At 37.6% G+C, this 17521-nt stretch overlaps 1 protein-coding gene across 1 annotated transcript in view; it reads right to left on the minus strand.

Annotated features, from left to right (window-relative positions):
• LOC150096875 (ganglioside-induced differentiation-associated protein 1-like) overlaps nucleotides 1–17521 on the minus strand; it is an 82620-nt gene that overhangs the window by 44610 nt on the left and 20489 nt on the right. Inside the window, exon 3 of the mRNA XM_090408515.1 lies at nucleotides 3707–3899. Coding sequence (XP_090264641.1) covers nucleotides 3707–3899 — 193 coding nt within the window. The remainder of the gene's footprint in view (nucleotides 1–3706; nucleotides 3900–17521) is intronic.

Consider the following 17521-nt stretch of genomic DNA (forward strand, 5'->3'; position numbering starts at 1 on the left):
GATATTTATTTTTTGTTCTTGCCAAAGTCCTCCCATGATTTTTGTTCAGCCAGTTTTACACATTATTTAGCTTTCTTAAATTTGTCTCTATATTCTCTAAGAGCACAAGCTGACTTATTTGCCATGAACTTTGATATGCTTTCTTCTTTTCCTTCACTGCCTCTTTAACTTCCTGTGTCCACCATGGAGTTCTGATTTTCTATCCTTGCATACACCTCACCACATGCCTTTCTGGCAGAATCAATCAATGTTTTCTTCAGGGTTTGTCAGTGAATCTCCAAGGTCTGGTTCATCTGAGAGCTGTTTAACTTTTATTCTCTTTAAAACTTTCTTTTATGTTCTGCTTTTCAATATTTTATCCTGTTCAAGACTAAATGGTGATCACTTCCAATTTCAAATCCTCTGTACACTGGTTGGAAAACATCACTATCAACAATAACATAGTCAATGAGACTTTTCTTATTCCTAAACTCTCTCTCCATGTGAATTTGTGCACATTTTTATGTTGGAACATTGTGTTAGAAATAACCAGTCCATGTCCTGAACAGAAATCAAACAGTTATTTGCCATTATTATTAGCTTTGCTCTTTTCTCCAAATTTTCCCAAAATATTTTTGTATGTCTCACAATCATTTCCTACTCTGCTATTTAGATCCCCAACAAGGACCAACTTTTCATTTTTCATTGTATCAGTTGCTTTCTCTAAAGCCTCAAAAAATTCCTCCTTCTACCTTAATAGAACCTTCTGTGGGACATAAGCACAAATAAGTCTCACTGTACAGTTCCCCATTCTCAAATTTGCCCACATCACTTTACTTGAGACTGCCTGCCATTCAAGAAGATTAGCCTTGTATTTAGTGTTGAATACTATGGCTACTCCTTTTCCTTGATTGTCATTGCCTGAATATAACATTTTGTATTTATTGCTCAGAAAGATCTCACCAGTTTTTTTGTCTTTTTTGTTTCAGTCACCCCTATTATGTCGATCTGATACTTATCTAATTCCTCAGCTAACTCCATTTCTTTGCCATTCAGGCTTCTTATGTTGATAGGACCGGTCTTGAACTCTGGTGATGTTGAGTTGGGGTAAGTTTTAGGATTTGTTCCACTAGCTGACTTTTCGCTGTTTGCCCTAGTTCCCTGGCGAAAACAACAGGGGCCTTGTTTAACCAGGTGATGCCCCAGCCGGCATGAAATTCTGTCATGTTGTACAATCATTTGAAATTTTGGTTTAAGCCAATAAGAATACAATTTGGTCAGCTAAATTCCAAATTATCTACCGATCCTCGTCCATTCAATATCCAGGTAGATACCTAACATGGTGCACCATGAGAAGGTGAGGATTGGACATTAGGTCAGAAGCCCTGGTCGGTTCTCCGCATTCCTTTGAAGGCTATGTGGAGGTCTCCTCTCAGTCATATAGCTTTGACCGTTAAGCACCATAACTTCTAACTTCTAATTAATTCAGTTAACTTCTAATTAATGTTAATACAAAATGTAAAGTTAATGCTACCTGGAAACCTCAACTAATAAACAGCTGCCAGTATGGATTCCAATGTTATCAACCAATAAGCAATCTTCTTACTTATGTGCCAATCTTTGTCAAATGTGATGAAAAAATTTGGAGTAACCCAAGTGTTTGCTTTTGATATTTCTAATGCATTTTATTGTGTTTAGCAAAAAGGCTTATTAACTAAACTCCCATCCTATGATGTCTCCCATTTACATATGAGTTGCAAGTGTTCTTTCTGTTCACACATTACACATGATAGTCAATGGATTTTTATCCTCAAACTTTATAATTAATGCTGAGAGTACCACAGGGATCTATTCTTTCACCTACTCTCTTCCTTCTGTCTCCACAACATTCTCTAGTTGACTGCAAATCCAATCCCATTTTCCTGATGAACAATGCACTATAAAAATCTATAAAAACTATTAGAACATTATTTCTATAACCCTAAATTCTGATTTTCAAATCATTCTTCAATGTGATTCTGTTATCATGTTAATTCAAATGCTAGTAAAATGAATTCTTGTCTTATATCTCACAAACAAAGACCTCTTTTCTTCCAGTCTTTTGACAACACCCAAATCTCTGAACAAAAGAAGATTTCTCTTCATAGTATAACTCTGACTTTCAATCTTTCTTTCTATGAACATATTACACACATTGCCTTCTCAGTATAAAAAAGAAAGTTTATTCTTACTCCAGACTTTACCTCTGAAAAACTGTTAACTCCAAATCTATCTGTTCAATCACTAAACACTGTTGTCACATATTTGATGCAGTGTCCCCGAGAGAATAAAAATTCCCAACACAATACCAAAAAGAGCAATTAGGTTGCTTAATGACCCTCTCTCACTAATATATTATACTTTTTTTTTTCACATAAGCATTATTTTATTTCCATGATCACTGTTCATAAGAAGTGGCATCAGTAATCCTTCCCTTCTAACTTGCTACTAAATCTGTTAAAATACATATAGCAGACATAATTCAACACATGGAGTTGAATGAATTATGTCTCTTCATAATTCAACTCCAAACTCACAAAAACTCAAAATTATCCTCTTTGTTCATTTTCTACTGCTCCTCTTGTCTGACCCATCATTAAGGATTCCCTAAAAAATATAATCTGCAGTCTTCAAACCAATGTTAACTATTTCATCTTCCTCCTAAACTTAAGGTGCATCCATAGTGCTATACCCATACTACTATAGTTTGAAGAACCTTTTGTGTATAGGAATGTCATAAAAACCTATACACATTATAACATATTAAAACCTATACATATTATGTACTAGACGAATGGAAAAGTATTTTTCATATATTACTTTAATGTGAAAATAATTTTATTATTATATATAGAGAGCCTATGTAGCTCAGTGGATGTGGCGTTTGCACACCACGACGCTTGACCGCACGAAGGAAGACTTTGTTTCGAATCTAGTCGTCGACTAGAGGAAATTTTTCTAAGCCTTTTTTCGACTGGTTCCCGAGTTAGTCGATCTCTGGCATGGGCAAGCGGGTTTTTTCTCCCGGAAACTCGATTTTTTTGTCCCATAAACTCAAGAAAATCGACCGCAGAACTCACATTATTTCAGACATTAAATATATTGTGTTAGGGTTAGGGACCAGGAGATGGCGGCACTTGTTGAGCTGTCTCTCTTCACTGTGTGCCACTTAATTAGTGATAGCCTTGGGCCAGCTATCTATGATTGGCTGCCAGTGGAGATTGAACTGCCCACTCAGTCTCCAAAAGTTAGATAGGGCTAAACGGCCTTGCCTACTCCCTTTACGGGAATAAAATGGCGTTAGCCGATTATTATTATTTGACACCTCCAGGGAGTCCAAAGACTCATCGGGGGGGGGGGGCACCAGCTCAACAACTCCGTCTCCAACACTCAATCACCAATTGACCACAACTACGCTGCCATCTACTGCCGACCACCACTGGTATTTCCACAGACAATCACAAACATCCACATGCCCATGGCAGGATTCGAACCAGCAGCCTTTTGGCTGGAGAGCGGATATGCTACCCATTCGGCCAACCAGGCCAGCAATTTTAATTTACAAATTTTTACTTGCATCACTTTTGGGGAATATATATCTCTGTTTTTCAAAACAAAATGAGCAATCTTTGTGTGCTACATAATTTAGAAGTTAAACTTAAAACCTAAATGAAAGAAGAGTATTTACCATTGCTAAAATTATCTTCCAAGTAGTCTAAAATACGGGAAGAATCAGGTATAATTTTGATACCATCTTTTAACACTGGTACTTCCCCTTTGGGATTTAACTTCATATACCAAGGTTGGTACTGTTCTCCACTGGCTAAATCTACTACTGAAGAAGAGAAGTTAAGCTGCTTCTCATGCAGAGCAAGTAATACCTATTTACAAATAAACACTGTATTAGCAATGAAAAATATTTGGTATAATAATGAACAAAAAATTATTTAAAATATATTTTTATGCTGTGCATCCAACACACTGTTATGTTCTTGATGCTTTTTTCTCAAGCCATCATCATATTAGCTCTGGTCACCCCAGATCAACTAGCCATACATATTGTTAACACATCACGTGCCCCAATCAATAAAAAGTATACAAGAAATATTAAGAGAAAATTAAAAGCATTTAACAAGTCTCCACCTATAACTTCAAATTTTGCACACCCTTTTACGCAGCAAGAAGTTGAAGCTGCCTTAAAGGAATTAAAAACTGGTAAGCTCCTGGTTTTGATAACATTCGTCCAGAATTTTTGATTAATCTGGGAAGAAATGCAAGATTATGGTTAACTAAGTTCTATACTGACATACAACTGGTAAACTTCCAATTATTTTTAAAAAAGCAAAAATACTTTCAAATTTTAAAGCCTGGTAAGCCTAATCATAAATTGGAAAGTTACCGACCTATTACTCTCCTCAGTTGTTGTTATGAACTCTTTGAAAGACTTATTTATAATAGAACAAATCCCACTATTTTTAAATATGTCCCAATCGAACAATCTGGCTTCAGACCAAATTGTGAGAGTTGTGACCAGGTTCTCTCTTTAGTAACTCACATAGAAGCTGGTTTTCAAAAATGTTTAAAAACATCAGCAGCTTTTATCGATTTGTCAGCAGCCTTTGACACCATCTGGAGACAAGGCCTTCTATATAAATTACATAAAATTATCCCATGAAAAACAATAGTCCATATCATTAACAATATGCTAAGAGACAGAAGATTTATAGTGGTTATAGGTAATAAAACTAGCAGCGAAAGGAAGTTAAATAATGGATTGCCACAGGGATCTGTTTTATCTCCATTATTATTCAATCTGTATATATCTGATCTTCCTGTCACTACATCAAGGAAATTTTGTTATGCTGACAATATAGCAATAACTATGCAGCATAAATTGTACAGAAGAAATTCTAAAAGCTGACTTATCTACACTGGATGAATATTTTAATAGATGTAGACTGTTTAAATAGGAGCAAAGCAGTAATATGCTGTTTTCATCTAAATAACAACTTGGCAAATGTGGAACTAAAAACTGAATTGAACAACGTTATATTTCCATATAATAAATTCCCTAAGTACTTAGGAGTCACACTTGACCGTTCTCAAATCATTAGAGGATCGGATCTACCTCGCAAAACCTGGACAGTACTACATAGGATTCAGACAAACCATGGTCTATGTGGAGATACTCTCTATAAATGGAACAGATGATCATCTCCAATATGCGACTGTGGTGTTCCATGACAGACTATGCAAAATATTGTAAAAGAATACACCTTTCGTGCTTATCAGAATGACTGGAATGACTTTTTGCAAGCGGTTCCTGAAGCTGTGACCTGGATTACAAATTTAGATCTGAATTTATAATGATATGTTTTTTCTTATTATAACATTAAGACTTTTTTACTTTTAACTTATATTTATTTTAATTTTTCAATTCCTTGGATTAGATCTATGTTCACCTTCAAAGTTTTTAACTTAAAATATTTGAAATTCTTCAATCCTGTTACTATATAAAGGCATCATGATTCTCTTTTTTAACATCATGTTTTTGCCATGAGCTATGTATGTATTAGCTCTGGAACATATTCATAGAAAAATGGCTAAATCTCAAATGAACACCATCTGTAATATTCTGCCCATTAGTATAGGAGAATGAAAGAAATTAATCTGCTTATTATCTACCAAGAAACCCCAATCAGACAGTAACAAATACAAAGTAAGATAGCCTATACAGATTACCTAAGGCAGCTTTTCTCAAACTATGTTCTGCAGAATGCCAGTATTCTGCAGAAAGTGAATAAGTGTTCTGTGAAAAATTATAAAAATTAATATAAGCCTGGAATGGTTTTAAATGCTGCGACAAGTTCAAGCATGTTTGAAAATCAGGCACTCCTTACTTTGTGTGTAGACTGTGCTATTAAGGCCAGTGAGTGCTGCCCTTGACTCAGCCACTGGCTGACAGCAACCTGCGGTTGTCAACACCTCCGAGGCGAGTAAAGTACGGAGGTATCGATTCTAGGAAACGTGCAGTCACAAGCAAGGTCAATGTGATGCACTGCCACCTGGCACACCTATAGTGTGTGCTGTCGCATTTTTGCGATACAGCCTGCTGCGGCGATAGTGTGCACTTAGATTTACAGTGAATATGAGACTGATGATACTCAACTCTAACCAAGGTGTTCCATTAAAATTTCAGGATTTGTGAAGTGTTCCGTCATAGGAAAAGTTTGAGAAACCCTGACCTAAGGAATGATGTGCATGAAAACATTGCTGCTCTCTTTTGTTTCTTCTTCTCCCATAATCCGAAATGAACCGTTGGGTCATTCATGGCTGGTAGGTGATACTCTTTGCTAGCCTCCTCCAGTCGTCTCGGTTGCTTGTTCTTGATGTCAGTTGAGAAAGGGAGAAATTTGTCCATTTTTTGATGTTATCAGTCCATTTTAATTGAGGTCGGCCCCTCACCCTAGATCCCGGAATGATTCCTTCTAGTGCTTGCTTTGGAATGTCATTAGCCCTCTCCACATGTCCGAACCATTTCATCTGTCTTCTTCTGATGACTGTCAGAATATTTTCCCTTTTTCTACCATCTATTGAATTAATCAGTTTTCGGACATTTTCATTGGTTTCGTGAGCAGTATAGGGAATTCTCTTTTGTTTAGTGCAGTTTAAATGCTTAACAGCAACAAACAAGCATTCACTCTCTGTACAATTAAAATTTCAAGCCATTCCTTCAGTGGCTTGTGATAACAATTAATACTCTGAAATACCAATACAAGAACTGTATTCGTACAAAACAGGTTTTCCTCATTTAACATCAACATGATTAATATTACAACATTTTAAAAGAAGCAGTAATGGATGAAACTGAGCCCGGGGCGGTCCCTGAGTTTGCCACCCCTCTCAATACACACCAAAAATATTACAAAAAGTCAAAACAACATACAGGGAAATAAATTAAAACACTGTTTATTTTTGAAGTAAAACTTTAATTTCAACATTCTGAAATGTTATTTTTCTTGCTTTTCTGTTAACAAAATCGATGACATTGGCGAAGTCTATTTCATAATAATGTAGGTACCGTATTTGCCGGCATATAAGACGCACCACCTTTTTTGCACATATTTTTTAGGAAAAAAACTTTATCACTGAATATTATAATGAATTTACAGTATTTCAAATATAAAGTAATAAGTAGGTCTACTTTCAACAAATACCCAATACGCAATCACGCATAGCTTGTATGTAATGTTGCAGCAATGACGACATTTTTCAGCCATAATTTGCCAAGAAATTTAGAGAAAATTTAACAGCAGAAATTTATCACCGTTCACAAAACCACGACAAATTGGAAAGTTTAAACAAACAGGAACACAGCTGTGATTGTCGATGACAGCGCATGTGCATCCACTGAACTCTACGTAACTGGAAAGCTCTCACACACCGCAAGGAAGCAAGAAAGAAATCGCGTAACTCGGAACAGAGAAAATTTCCAGAAATGAAAGTAATAAAAAACTGAGTATCGGGGTATAAGACACACCCTGTTTTTTAGATCTATTTTCAAAGAAAAAAAGTGCGTCTTATATGCCGGCAAATACGGTAATTCTTAATCTATTTTATTTAGAAAAACTCTTCTCACAACTAGCAATGCCTACAGCAACTGTGAGGAAAATTCGCAGTAGTATTACAATAATTGGAAATGAGTTTTCGAGACTGTATTTCAGAATTAACTGCAAAAGTTCAAAAAGGTTCAAAGTGTGGCGGACTTTACCCTCTCCCCCTCCCTATCTACACCTCTGAACTGAACTATGTTTTAAGAAAATGTGCAAACAAATTTTTTATGTTGAGCCCATACACGAGAGGTTGGTTGGTCAACCTATAGTACATTAGTACCATATATGAGTGGTGGGTTGGGAACGGAGGAACTTGTTACATTTGATTTACAAGCCTGTATATTGTATTCCTTGGGAAACAAAACAGGGGGAAGACTGTTCCACAATATAGCAGCCACAGGGATGAAGGAGGAGGAAAAGAAACCTGTTCTGTGGATTTCAAGGTGCACTGTGAAGGGATGTTGAGTAGCAGCCACACGTGTTCCAACGTGCTTAGTACTAAGTGGAGGAATTATTGATGCCATTTCAGATGAACATTTCCCATGGAAATATTTGTGCAATACACATGGTGCAGAAACCAAATGTCTATACGAAAGTGGCGGGAATGAGTTGGTAAGAGATGGGTCATTAATAAGTCTAATTGCTCTAGACACATTGTGATTTGATTGATTAATGAAATTCTTGCAAATGCTTGACTCATATGCTAAAGGATAGTCTTGTTTTAGTAATATGTCAACGTTTTATAATGAAGTTACAAGAGTAGCTAATGAGAAGAATGAACATACCTATGAATGAATATACTGTGATATTTCAAAATTTTTTAAAACAATTGATAGGTATTCACATGAAAAATTATATTTAAATGGCAACAAATGAGTTTAGATAATCAGCTAGTGGACTTTACCAACTGACTATTTGACATATCAAGTACTTCTACACGGATCAGTATAATAATTATTATTATCCTAAGATCCCATGGTTTGATGTCATCAACCCAATTCTGGATCCTGATTCTCACCAGCCTCTCCAACACTTCAACCACAATACCCGACACACAGATTGGCCTGTAATTTAATGCTTGAATTCTGTCACGTCCTTTATGAAGTGGTACAATCTTGCCTTCCTTCCACTCCTTTGGAACCTGATCCAACGTAAGATTCATATTAAGCAAATATGTGAAGGCAGATGTCAACTCCCTACCACATTCCTTCAAAATACACGGTGATATATCATCAGGTCCCACAGCCTTATTAATATCAAGTTTGCTTAATTCCCCATATACCTCTTCCTCACTCACAGTCTCTCCTACTTATCATTCACTGCTCTCAAACTTTCCATGATGTCACAATCATAAGAATGAAAGACGTATATGAACTGATCATTAAATATTTCAACTATATCATTCACATCATTTATTCCAATTAATACCATCCCACCATAATCTTTTTTTTTTTTTTGGCTTCATTAGCTAACTGTTGCAGTATTTCATCTTAGCAGTTAAATACAGGTGGTATGGCAACACAACATGAACTCGGTGACTTTGAGAGAGATGTCATCGTCAGATGTCACATTGGTAGTATGTCCATACGTGCCATTGCTGCTCAACTGGAGCATCCAAAATCAACGGTTAGTAATGTGATCAACAAATGGAGATGTTCCAGCATCACTAGTGCAGGAAAATACCCAAGGTGGCTGCTGAAAGTGACTAACAGGGACAGAAGGGTGTTAAAATGGGTGGTACACAAAAACCAGCTACAATTGGCACAGACCATCCATGATGAGTTCTAGAGTGCCAGTAACACCATGGAGAGCACTAATACTTTACGAAAAGAACTCCATTTACTGGGTTTCTGCAGAAGAGCAGCGGCACACAAGCTGAACATCACAACAACAAACAAGGCGGCTCGTCTGGCATGGTGCAAGGAGCGTGTGAATTGGACAATTGACCAGTGGAAAACGGTACTCTTGAGCAATAAATCAAGGTTCACCTGTTTCCAGTCTGATGGCATGGTGTGGAGGCAGCCTGGTAAATCGTGTAGGGTGCATTCAGCTGGATTTTTTTATTTATTTTTATGTTGTCCATATACAACAGGTTGGCTGGTCAACCTATAGTATGTTAGCACCGTATATGGGTTTGGAGTGGGACCACTGGTTTTTGTCTGTGGTTCCATGAAGGCAGCTCAGTACCTTGATATTCTGGATAATCAGGTGCTGCCTACACTGTGGAGTTTTTATGGAATGGACCTGTGTACCTATTAAGATAGCAATGACCCATACCACAAACCTGCAGCTGTTATGGTATGAAAAGATCAGTGTTAAACGACTGCCCTGGACTGCGCCGATTCCTGACCCCAACCCCATCGAAAGTCTGTGGGATGAATTGGAGTGGCGACTGAGGTAAAGAGCAGTACGTCCTCGATCTGTCACTGAACTCAGTGCTGCTTTGATGAAGGAATGGAGACAAATTCCACCTGTCTGCTGCACATTGGTGGAAAGCCTCCCTCAAATGGTGCAGGAGGTGATCAAAGCCAAAGGTGGACATATCCAATATTAGGGTTCACTTGCTGGTATCAACTGTAAATTGCTCAAGTGTCTGGACAATTATTGGTAGATACTGTACACACACACACACACACACACATATATATATATATATATATACACACAGACACACACATACACACACGAGGGGGAGGGGCCGAAAAGTTCTGATAAACACCTAGAACAAAAATGATATTAAAGCAACTGATATAACCACAAGAAAGAACATATCTTACAAGTTACATACACTTACATATGTTATACAAGTGTATAACACGTGGGGGAATATGTAGAATAATGTGCAAGTTACATGGTTCTACCTCAATTCCTTTATGCTGATTATCATAACTTTTCAGCACACCCTCATGTGTGTGTATGTGACTAGATGGGTGAAGCAAACAAACATGCTTTTCATATTCCCCTTTGTCTGAATAAAGAATCTAGTGATGGGATAGTTTTGAGCTTTACGCTCGCCCTTTGTGGGCTGTGAGGTTAGCTGTGTTCATCTGGGAGTAGAATTGACTTGGGTCTTTTGTGTTTACAGTAGGTTGTTTCGTTGTAATTGGAGGCTTGTTTGATTAATGGATTTGGGTGTGTGCTTGCCTTGGTGAAGAACTTTTCAGCTAGAACATGAAGAAGGGAAGAGATGTATGGAATTCTGGTCTCTCGGTGGATCTGAGTGTTTCTAATGAACCATGGGGCATCCAGAATAATCGGCAGGCACTTGTTTTGAATTTGCTGCAGTTTTAGAATATTTGATTTTGAGGTATGGCTCCACGTTGGGAAGGCATAGGTAATTCTAGGGCGTATCACCATTAGGTATATTAATAATTTATTTTGTATGTCTAGTTTACTGCTGTAGTTGATCACGGGGTAAAGTTGAACTATGGCTATGGATGCCTTAGTACCAATGAGTTTGATATATGGCTGTTAAATTGGAATTTTTTTGTCGAGTTGTACTCCGAGATATTTGGTTTCTGTCTGCCATGGAATCTTTTCTCCAAAAAGCTGGATGTCATCTTTGATGGAGACTTTCCTTCTGGAGAATAGTATGGCTGAACTTTTGTAAGGGAAAATTTACTTGAATCCTCCAATCCGAGAGCCGTTTCTCCAGCGTAGAGATACTGTCCTGAAGTCACTGGATTTCCAGATGGTACTGAGAGATCTTGCTAGTATTGCCATGTCATCTGCATATAGGGCTGTGATGGTTGTCCTTGGGTTTTGTAGGATGTCTGCTACATAGACCGAGAAGAGTAAGGGGGGCCAGCAAAGAGCCCTGTGGAACTCCTGCTAGGATTCTGCACCTTGATGAGATAATTCCATCGACTTTCATCTGCATGGTTCTTTCATTGATGTATGCATTGATTAGCCTTATGAGATTTGTTGGTATGCTTGCTTTTGTGAGTTTATAGAGAAAGCCTTTGCAACATCTAAAAATACTGCAGCAGTGTGCAGGTTCCAGTTAAATCCATGTGTGATGTGTTCCACTAGCCAGTGGATTTGTTGTACTGTGCTGTGTTCACAGCAAAAGCCAAATTGTTCATTTGGAATGATTCCTAGTTTTTCTCTGATTCCTGTAGTCTTGACAGGATGACTTTTTCAGTTATTTTTTCTAGGTTGGATAGTAGACTGATGTGTCCGTAACTTTGAGGGAGTTGGGGATTCTTTCCTGGCATTTTTATTGGTATGATATCAGCAGTTTTCCAGGCTATGAGAAAGTGCTGGAATGTTAGTTAATATAACTAACACATTATTGCGTTAGTTATATTAACTATATGTACTATGGCCTTTTGAGGGAGCATCTTTATGATTTTGTTGGTGATACCATCTGGACCAGGAGCTTTTTTGATACTTAAATGCTTTATGATACTGATTATTTCAGCTGGAGTAGTGGGGGTGATGCGGTCTGATTTGTCCATTGTTTGTCTTAAGGTGCGCTTAACCTGTCGATGGACATTATAGATGCGATTAATATTTAGGTTATCATATGAAGGTCTGCACTGTTCCTCCAAGCTATCCACTAGAGTTTCAGTGTATGCCATTCCGTGCTTAGCCTACATGGGGGGGGGGAGTGCGGGCTGACTTTTGGTGCAAAGGATTCTCATGAATTTCCAGATTGTGTGGTCTTCTGGATTGAGTGCTGGATTGCTTGTTTTTCCATTCTTGATTTCTGTTTTTGAAGAGCATCTCTGACTTAACTGTTCAAGTTGTTTAGAATTTTTTTTGTCTAGAGGGGCTCTTGTGTTAGTATTCTTTCTGGCATTGTTTTTAGATCTGATTAGGTCCATAATATCCTCTGAGATCTGGTTGGTAAAGTGGATGATTGTGGTTTTGGTGACTATTGCTTTACTGATTTGGTTTGTTAGGATATTCATGGCATCGTCTATCTCCTTCTTTTTATGTATGATGGGTGGTGGGCCGATGTACTCCAAGATAATTGTAGATGGCTTGTCGCATGCTATGAAGGAGTATGTGTGGGAGGAGTGAGTTGATCTTATGTGCCTAGTTTGAGCAGGATGGGGTTATGATCTGAACATAGCTTGTTGATCGTCTCTAACTGGTATTGATATCTGATGTTTCTGAAGATGACAAAGTCTAGAATATCCAAACTGCCTAGGGAACTGTGATGGGTGGGCTTGGTAGGACCTGTAACTATAACTACAGCTGAGTTGAATGTTGTATAATTAAATCAAGTGTGGCCATTTTTATTTATTGTGGTGCTAAACCCTGTATATGTACTATATGTACTATGGCCTTGTATGCTTGGCATTTAGGTCTCCTGCAAGGATAATGGAATCTGTGGAGCCAAGGATAGAGTCAAAATCTGACATTAGTATGGGGTTGCTTGGCGAATTGTAATCTGCACAGATTTTGAGACTGTCAGCATTGTTGGTGTGTACTTTCACACCAGTCACCTCCAGGTTCATGGTTTGCAGGTTGGTTAGAATATTATGATTCAGGTAGTTTTTAATATAGATGGCAGCACCTCCGCCTCTATTGTCTAGTCCAGCATTTCTCAACCTTTCTAAGGCCAAGGACCAGTAAAATGCTGAAAACAATTCTACGGACCACTAAGTTACAGAGGCGTAGCTGGGGGAGGGAGAACGATCCACCACGAGCAGCACTTTTTTGGCTTTTCAGAAATCTTGCTTTATTGTCTATAAAACAGCAACTGAGTGATGAAATAGACTTCAACAATGTCATCGACAATTTTGCGAACAGAAAAGCAAGAAAAATAGCATTTTAGAATGTTGGAATTAAAGTTTTACTTCAAAAATAAACAGTGTTTTTAATTTACTTTTTAATTTTTATTTTTATTTCATTTTTTAATTTAATTTAATTTTATCAAATTTAATTTTTATTTTACTAATGGTGGTGGTGGTAGGCAGTAGATGGCATTGGTATAGTTGGTGAATTGAGTGGTGCAGACAGAGTTGTAGAGTAGGTGCCCTCCCTCGATGAGTCTTTGGACTCCCTGGATGTGTCACGTAATAATAATAATAATATTTATTTCCCTATACGTCATTTTGACTTTTCATAATTTTTTTAAAAACCTAAGTAGGAATTATCAACATTTCAGAAAAACCATGCCATTTATAACATAATAAATCTAAAAGCATGTTTTGAATACATATGGAAACATAATTAATTAAATTGGAAGTAAACGATTAAAAGTGTATCATCATTGAACAAAGTTTTAATTTTTATTAAACAAATAAATAATATGATCTAATTATGTTACTACTTACTTTTAATGAGATGGCCGAGCTTCTCGGCCCTTGCAGAGTTGCTGGATATCTGGCTCAGTATGGATCAAATTCAGTCGAAGATCGACACACACACACACACATGAAGACAATTTCTGTATTTTGTTTTCATTTGTATTTGAAGGAGCGATGAAAATCCTTTCTCACAAAGATAGGTTGTAGAGAACTGCATGACAATTTTCAATGCTTCTTCAGATAATTTGGGAAATTCACTTCTCACTGAAGGCAAGATCCAAAATCAAGCCAAACCAAGATCACGGAATTGCATTTTAAGTCCACTGTCACTTGAAAGCTCAATTAACTGTTCTTTTTTCGATAACGAAAGGTCGTTCTCATGACTGCAAGCCTGAAATGGATCGCGAACCCACAGAAATTTCTTATAAAAAGCTATTCAAAAAATATGTTTCAAAATTCCGTTTCAGATTTTTGAGGTAGTCACAAACCCTTTCCAGAAACTCAGAATCAACAAAAATATATATCATTTTCCACTAAAAAAAGGTGCAAATTGTCTGTCTTTTACATAATCCATAAAACCAGTTTTTTCTCGAATGACTTTATTTTGTCGTAGGCATCAAGAACAGTAAAAAAATTTCCCTGAAGGGAGAGATTTAGTTCATTTAATTTTGAAAAAATGTCTGAAAGATAGGATAGTGTTGATAACCATGCTTCGTCAACAAGGAGTGATGCAAAATCAGAATTACATTCATTTATAAATAATAAAACTTCATGCCTTAATTGAAATAAACTTTGCACCTGGAAAGCCAACGAATTTCAGAATGAAGCAAAAGTTGTATATATCCACTGCCCATTTCATCGCAGAGTACTGAAAATAACCTGTTATTTAACGGTCGAGCTTTAATAAAATTAACTAGCTTTACAGCATTATGTAGCACAGTTTTAAATTCTGGTGGCATTCCTTTGGAGGGTAATGCTTCACTATGTATGAAACAATGTACCCGATTCATATCCAGAGCTACTTCCTTGACCATAGAAACAACCCCACTATGCCTGCCTGTAAGGGCGCGAGCTACATCCGAACAGAAGCCTATACATTTTCCCCACTGGATCCCTTTGTGTGTTATGTAATTATTGAGAGTGTGAAATATTTCTTCTCCAGTTGTTCAGGATGGCAAAGTTCTACAAAACAGAATATCATCTTGAATGTTGTTATCATGTGCATATCTTACGTAGCATATTAACTGCGCATCACTTGTAACAGCAGTAGTCTCGTCTATTTGTAACGCATAATAAGAGCTCTTAATTCTTTCGATTAACTGAGATTCTACGTCACCATATCATTAATTCTGTGAACGACAGTGACATTTGAAAGAGAAATCAAATCAACATCTTTTAGTAACTTGTCAAACATCATTTTTACCACATCTTTTATAGCTGGAAGTAGCAAATTTTCCCCGATAGAATGAGGTTTCCGTGTTTTTGCTATGTGCAAACTTAAGAGATAGGATGCTTCCAGTGCCTTGCTATTAATGGAACAACCCATGGCCGAAATTATATCTTTCCCGTGATTTAACATCCCTTAGCGTCACTGAAAAAATTCAATTGGCTTATTTTTCACATTACAAAGTTTAGTTTCTAAATGTCGGAGTTTCGCAGGTTTCATGCACTCATTCGACAACACTTCATAACACAAAACACATTGAGGTTTCTGTTCACTTTCATCTCCGTACCAAGTAAATCCGAATTCCAAATATGAACTGTTATATTTCCTACTGTATTTTTTCTTTGAACTGCTTGTTTCTTCTTCTTTAATAGTATCAGATTTACTCGCTGTTACAACACCTGTATCACAATTAGGGTTAGCATCACCTGTTTCATTTGCCCTTCTTTTCAAAGTCCTAGTTCTAAGTCACTTTTCCATTATTAAAAAAACGTTTCTGAAAAATATATAAATATATAATACTGGGGTTAACTCAGAATACACTTTGTCCAAGTATCACTTAGCACTTCTCAAGATATATTGAGCCTTGGTTGAAGGAGGGAAGCCTTCAATAATAAAAATCAATAAACAACAAGCCATTGGTTGAAATGTGGATAACACATGTTCACTTCAAATCTGACAAAACAGCAAGGGAAGGCAGAAGCAATAAAACTATATTATTGTTCACTTCACCACTCGCAGACCACAGGTTGAGAAACACTGGTCTAGTCTATCTGTTCTGTATATAAAATAACTTCTAAGTCTTGGATTATTAGCTGATCTGAGATGTGTTTCGTTGACTAGTACTATATCTGGATTATGCCTCTGTGTGCAAACTCTTGCAGCTCTAGAATTTTGTTGCCCAGACCATTTGCATTAGAGGCAGTGATCAAGAGGGAGTTTGGTTTGAATTTGTTTTTATTCATGGCTGACAGCTGTCAACAACGGAATGGATTCCTTGCAGAAATCTCTTTGTGGAAGTTGGTGAAGGACTGGTTTTGCTGAATTTATGAAGCATGGTGGCTAGAAAGGCAGTTAATATTGCTGTTAGGTTGGAGCTTGTTTGTTCCTGAGATGATGTATTTTTAGAGTGGACTGCCTCCGCATATGTTTTGGTTGTGGAGGGGGGGGTTGTATTCTTTCATGAATTGGTGGAATTGAATTTGTTTGAGTTGTAAAAGTATTTTAGTTGGAAGATGACCACTCTGGTTGCCACGAATGTCACTTGTGTGTGTGGGGGGGGAGCTGAGTAGTTCTTACTGCCCCATGATTTTTAGGGTGGACGGTGCACCCTTTATAACTGGTGGGATGAGGTCCTCTGCAGTTAGTGCAATGGGCCAGTGTGTTGATCTTGTCTTGGTGCAGTTTTGATGCTTTCACTGCATTTCAGACACCTATAATCTGCCTTACATAATTTTTGGACATGGCCAAACTTTTGGCATCTATGGCACTGCCCTGTTGAAGCCTTTTTTCTGAGTGGCTCTTGAATCTGCATACAGCTGTCAATTCATAGACCTGTTTCTGGATATTACTAATTTCTACCAGCACTAGTAGCATTGGCCTTTTATCAGTTCTCAGCATCCTGCTTACTTTAATTAGGTCAGGTCCTGACTGACAAGGTCTGTAGTGATCTCGTCAGTTGTGATGCACTCAGCAATCCCTTGGAGCACCACCTTGAGATTTCTTTCACTAGCTAGAGTGAAGATGTGATAAGGCAACATAGAGCTGGCCATCATTTTAGTCATCTTTTGGTAGTCGGTGACAGTTGCAGGTTGGATTTTCACCCCCTCATCAGTGTTTTTAGCCCAGGAGTAGGCTATATTCTGTTCCCTGAGGATCTGTGAGACTGAGGTCCACTTCTCCTTGTCCCAAAGACTCTTTCTTTCTTAACCAGGACATCCTGCATTGATGATGCCTCTTCCATATGATCATCTACGGTCCAGCGTCTTTTATTTGCATGTCTCACCCCCCAGGAGTCCATCTGGCGGGGATTCTTAGGTGTTGGGACAGCTGAGATTTCCTCTTCCTCATCTTCTGGATCATTATACTGGGTGCACAGATTAAGAAATCCTGGCCACTCTGATTCAAACTTCTTCAACAACCTCTTGAATAAGTCAAACGCTTGATCTCTATTCAGCCCTTGC

The sequence above is a fragment of the Typopeltis vanoorti genome, chromosome 18, assembly GCF_054136105.1.
Source record: "Typopeltis vanoorti isolate ZY-2024b chromosome 18, IOZ_Tvanoo_1.0, whole genome shotgun sequence".
In the NCBI taxonomy this organism is placed as follows: domain Eukaryota; kingdom Metazoa; phylum Arthropoda; class Arachnida; order Uropygi; family Thelyphonidae; genus Typopeltis; species Typopeltis vanoorti.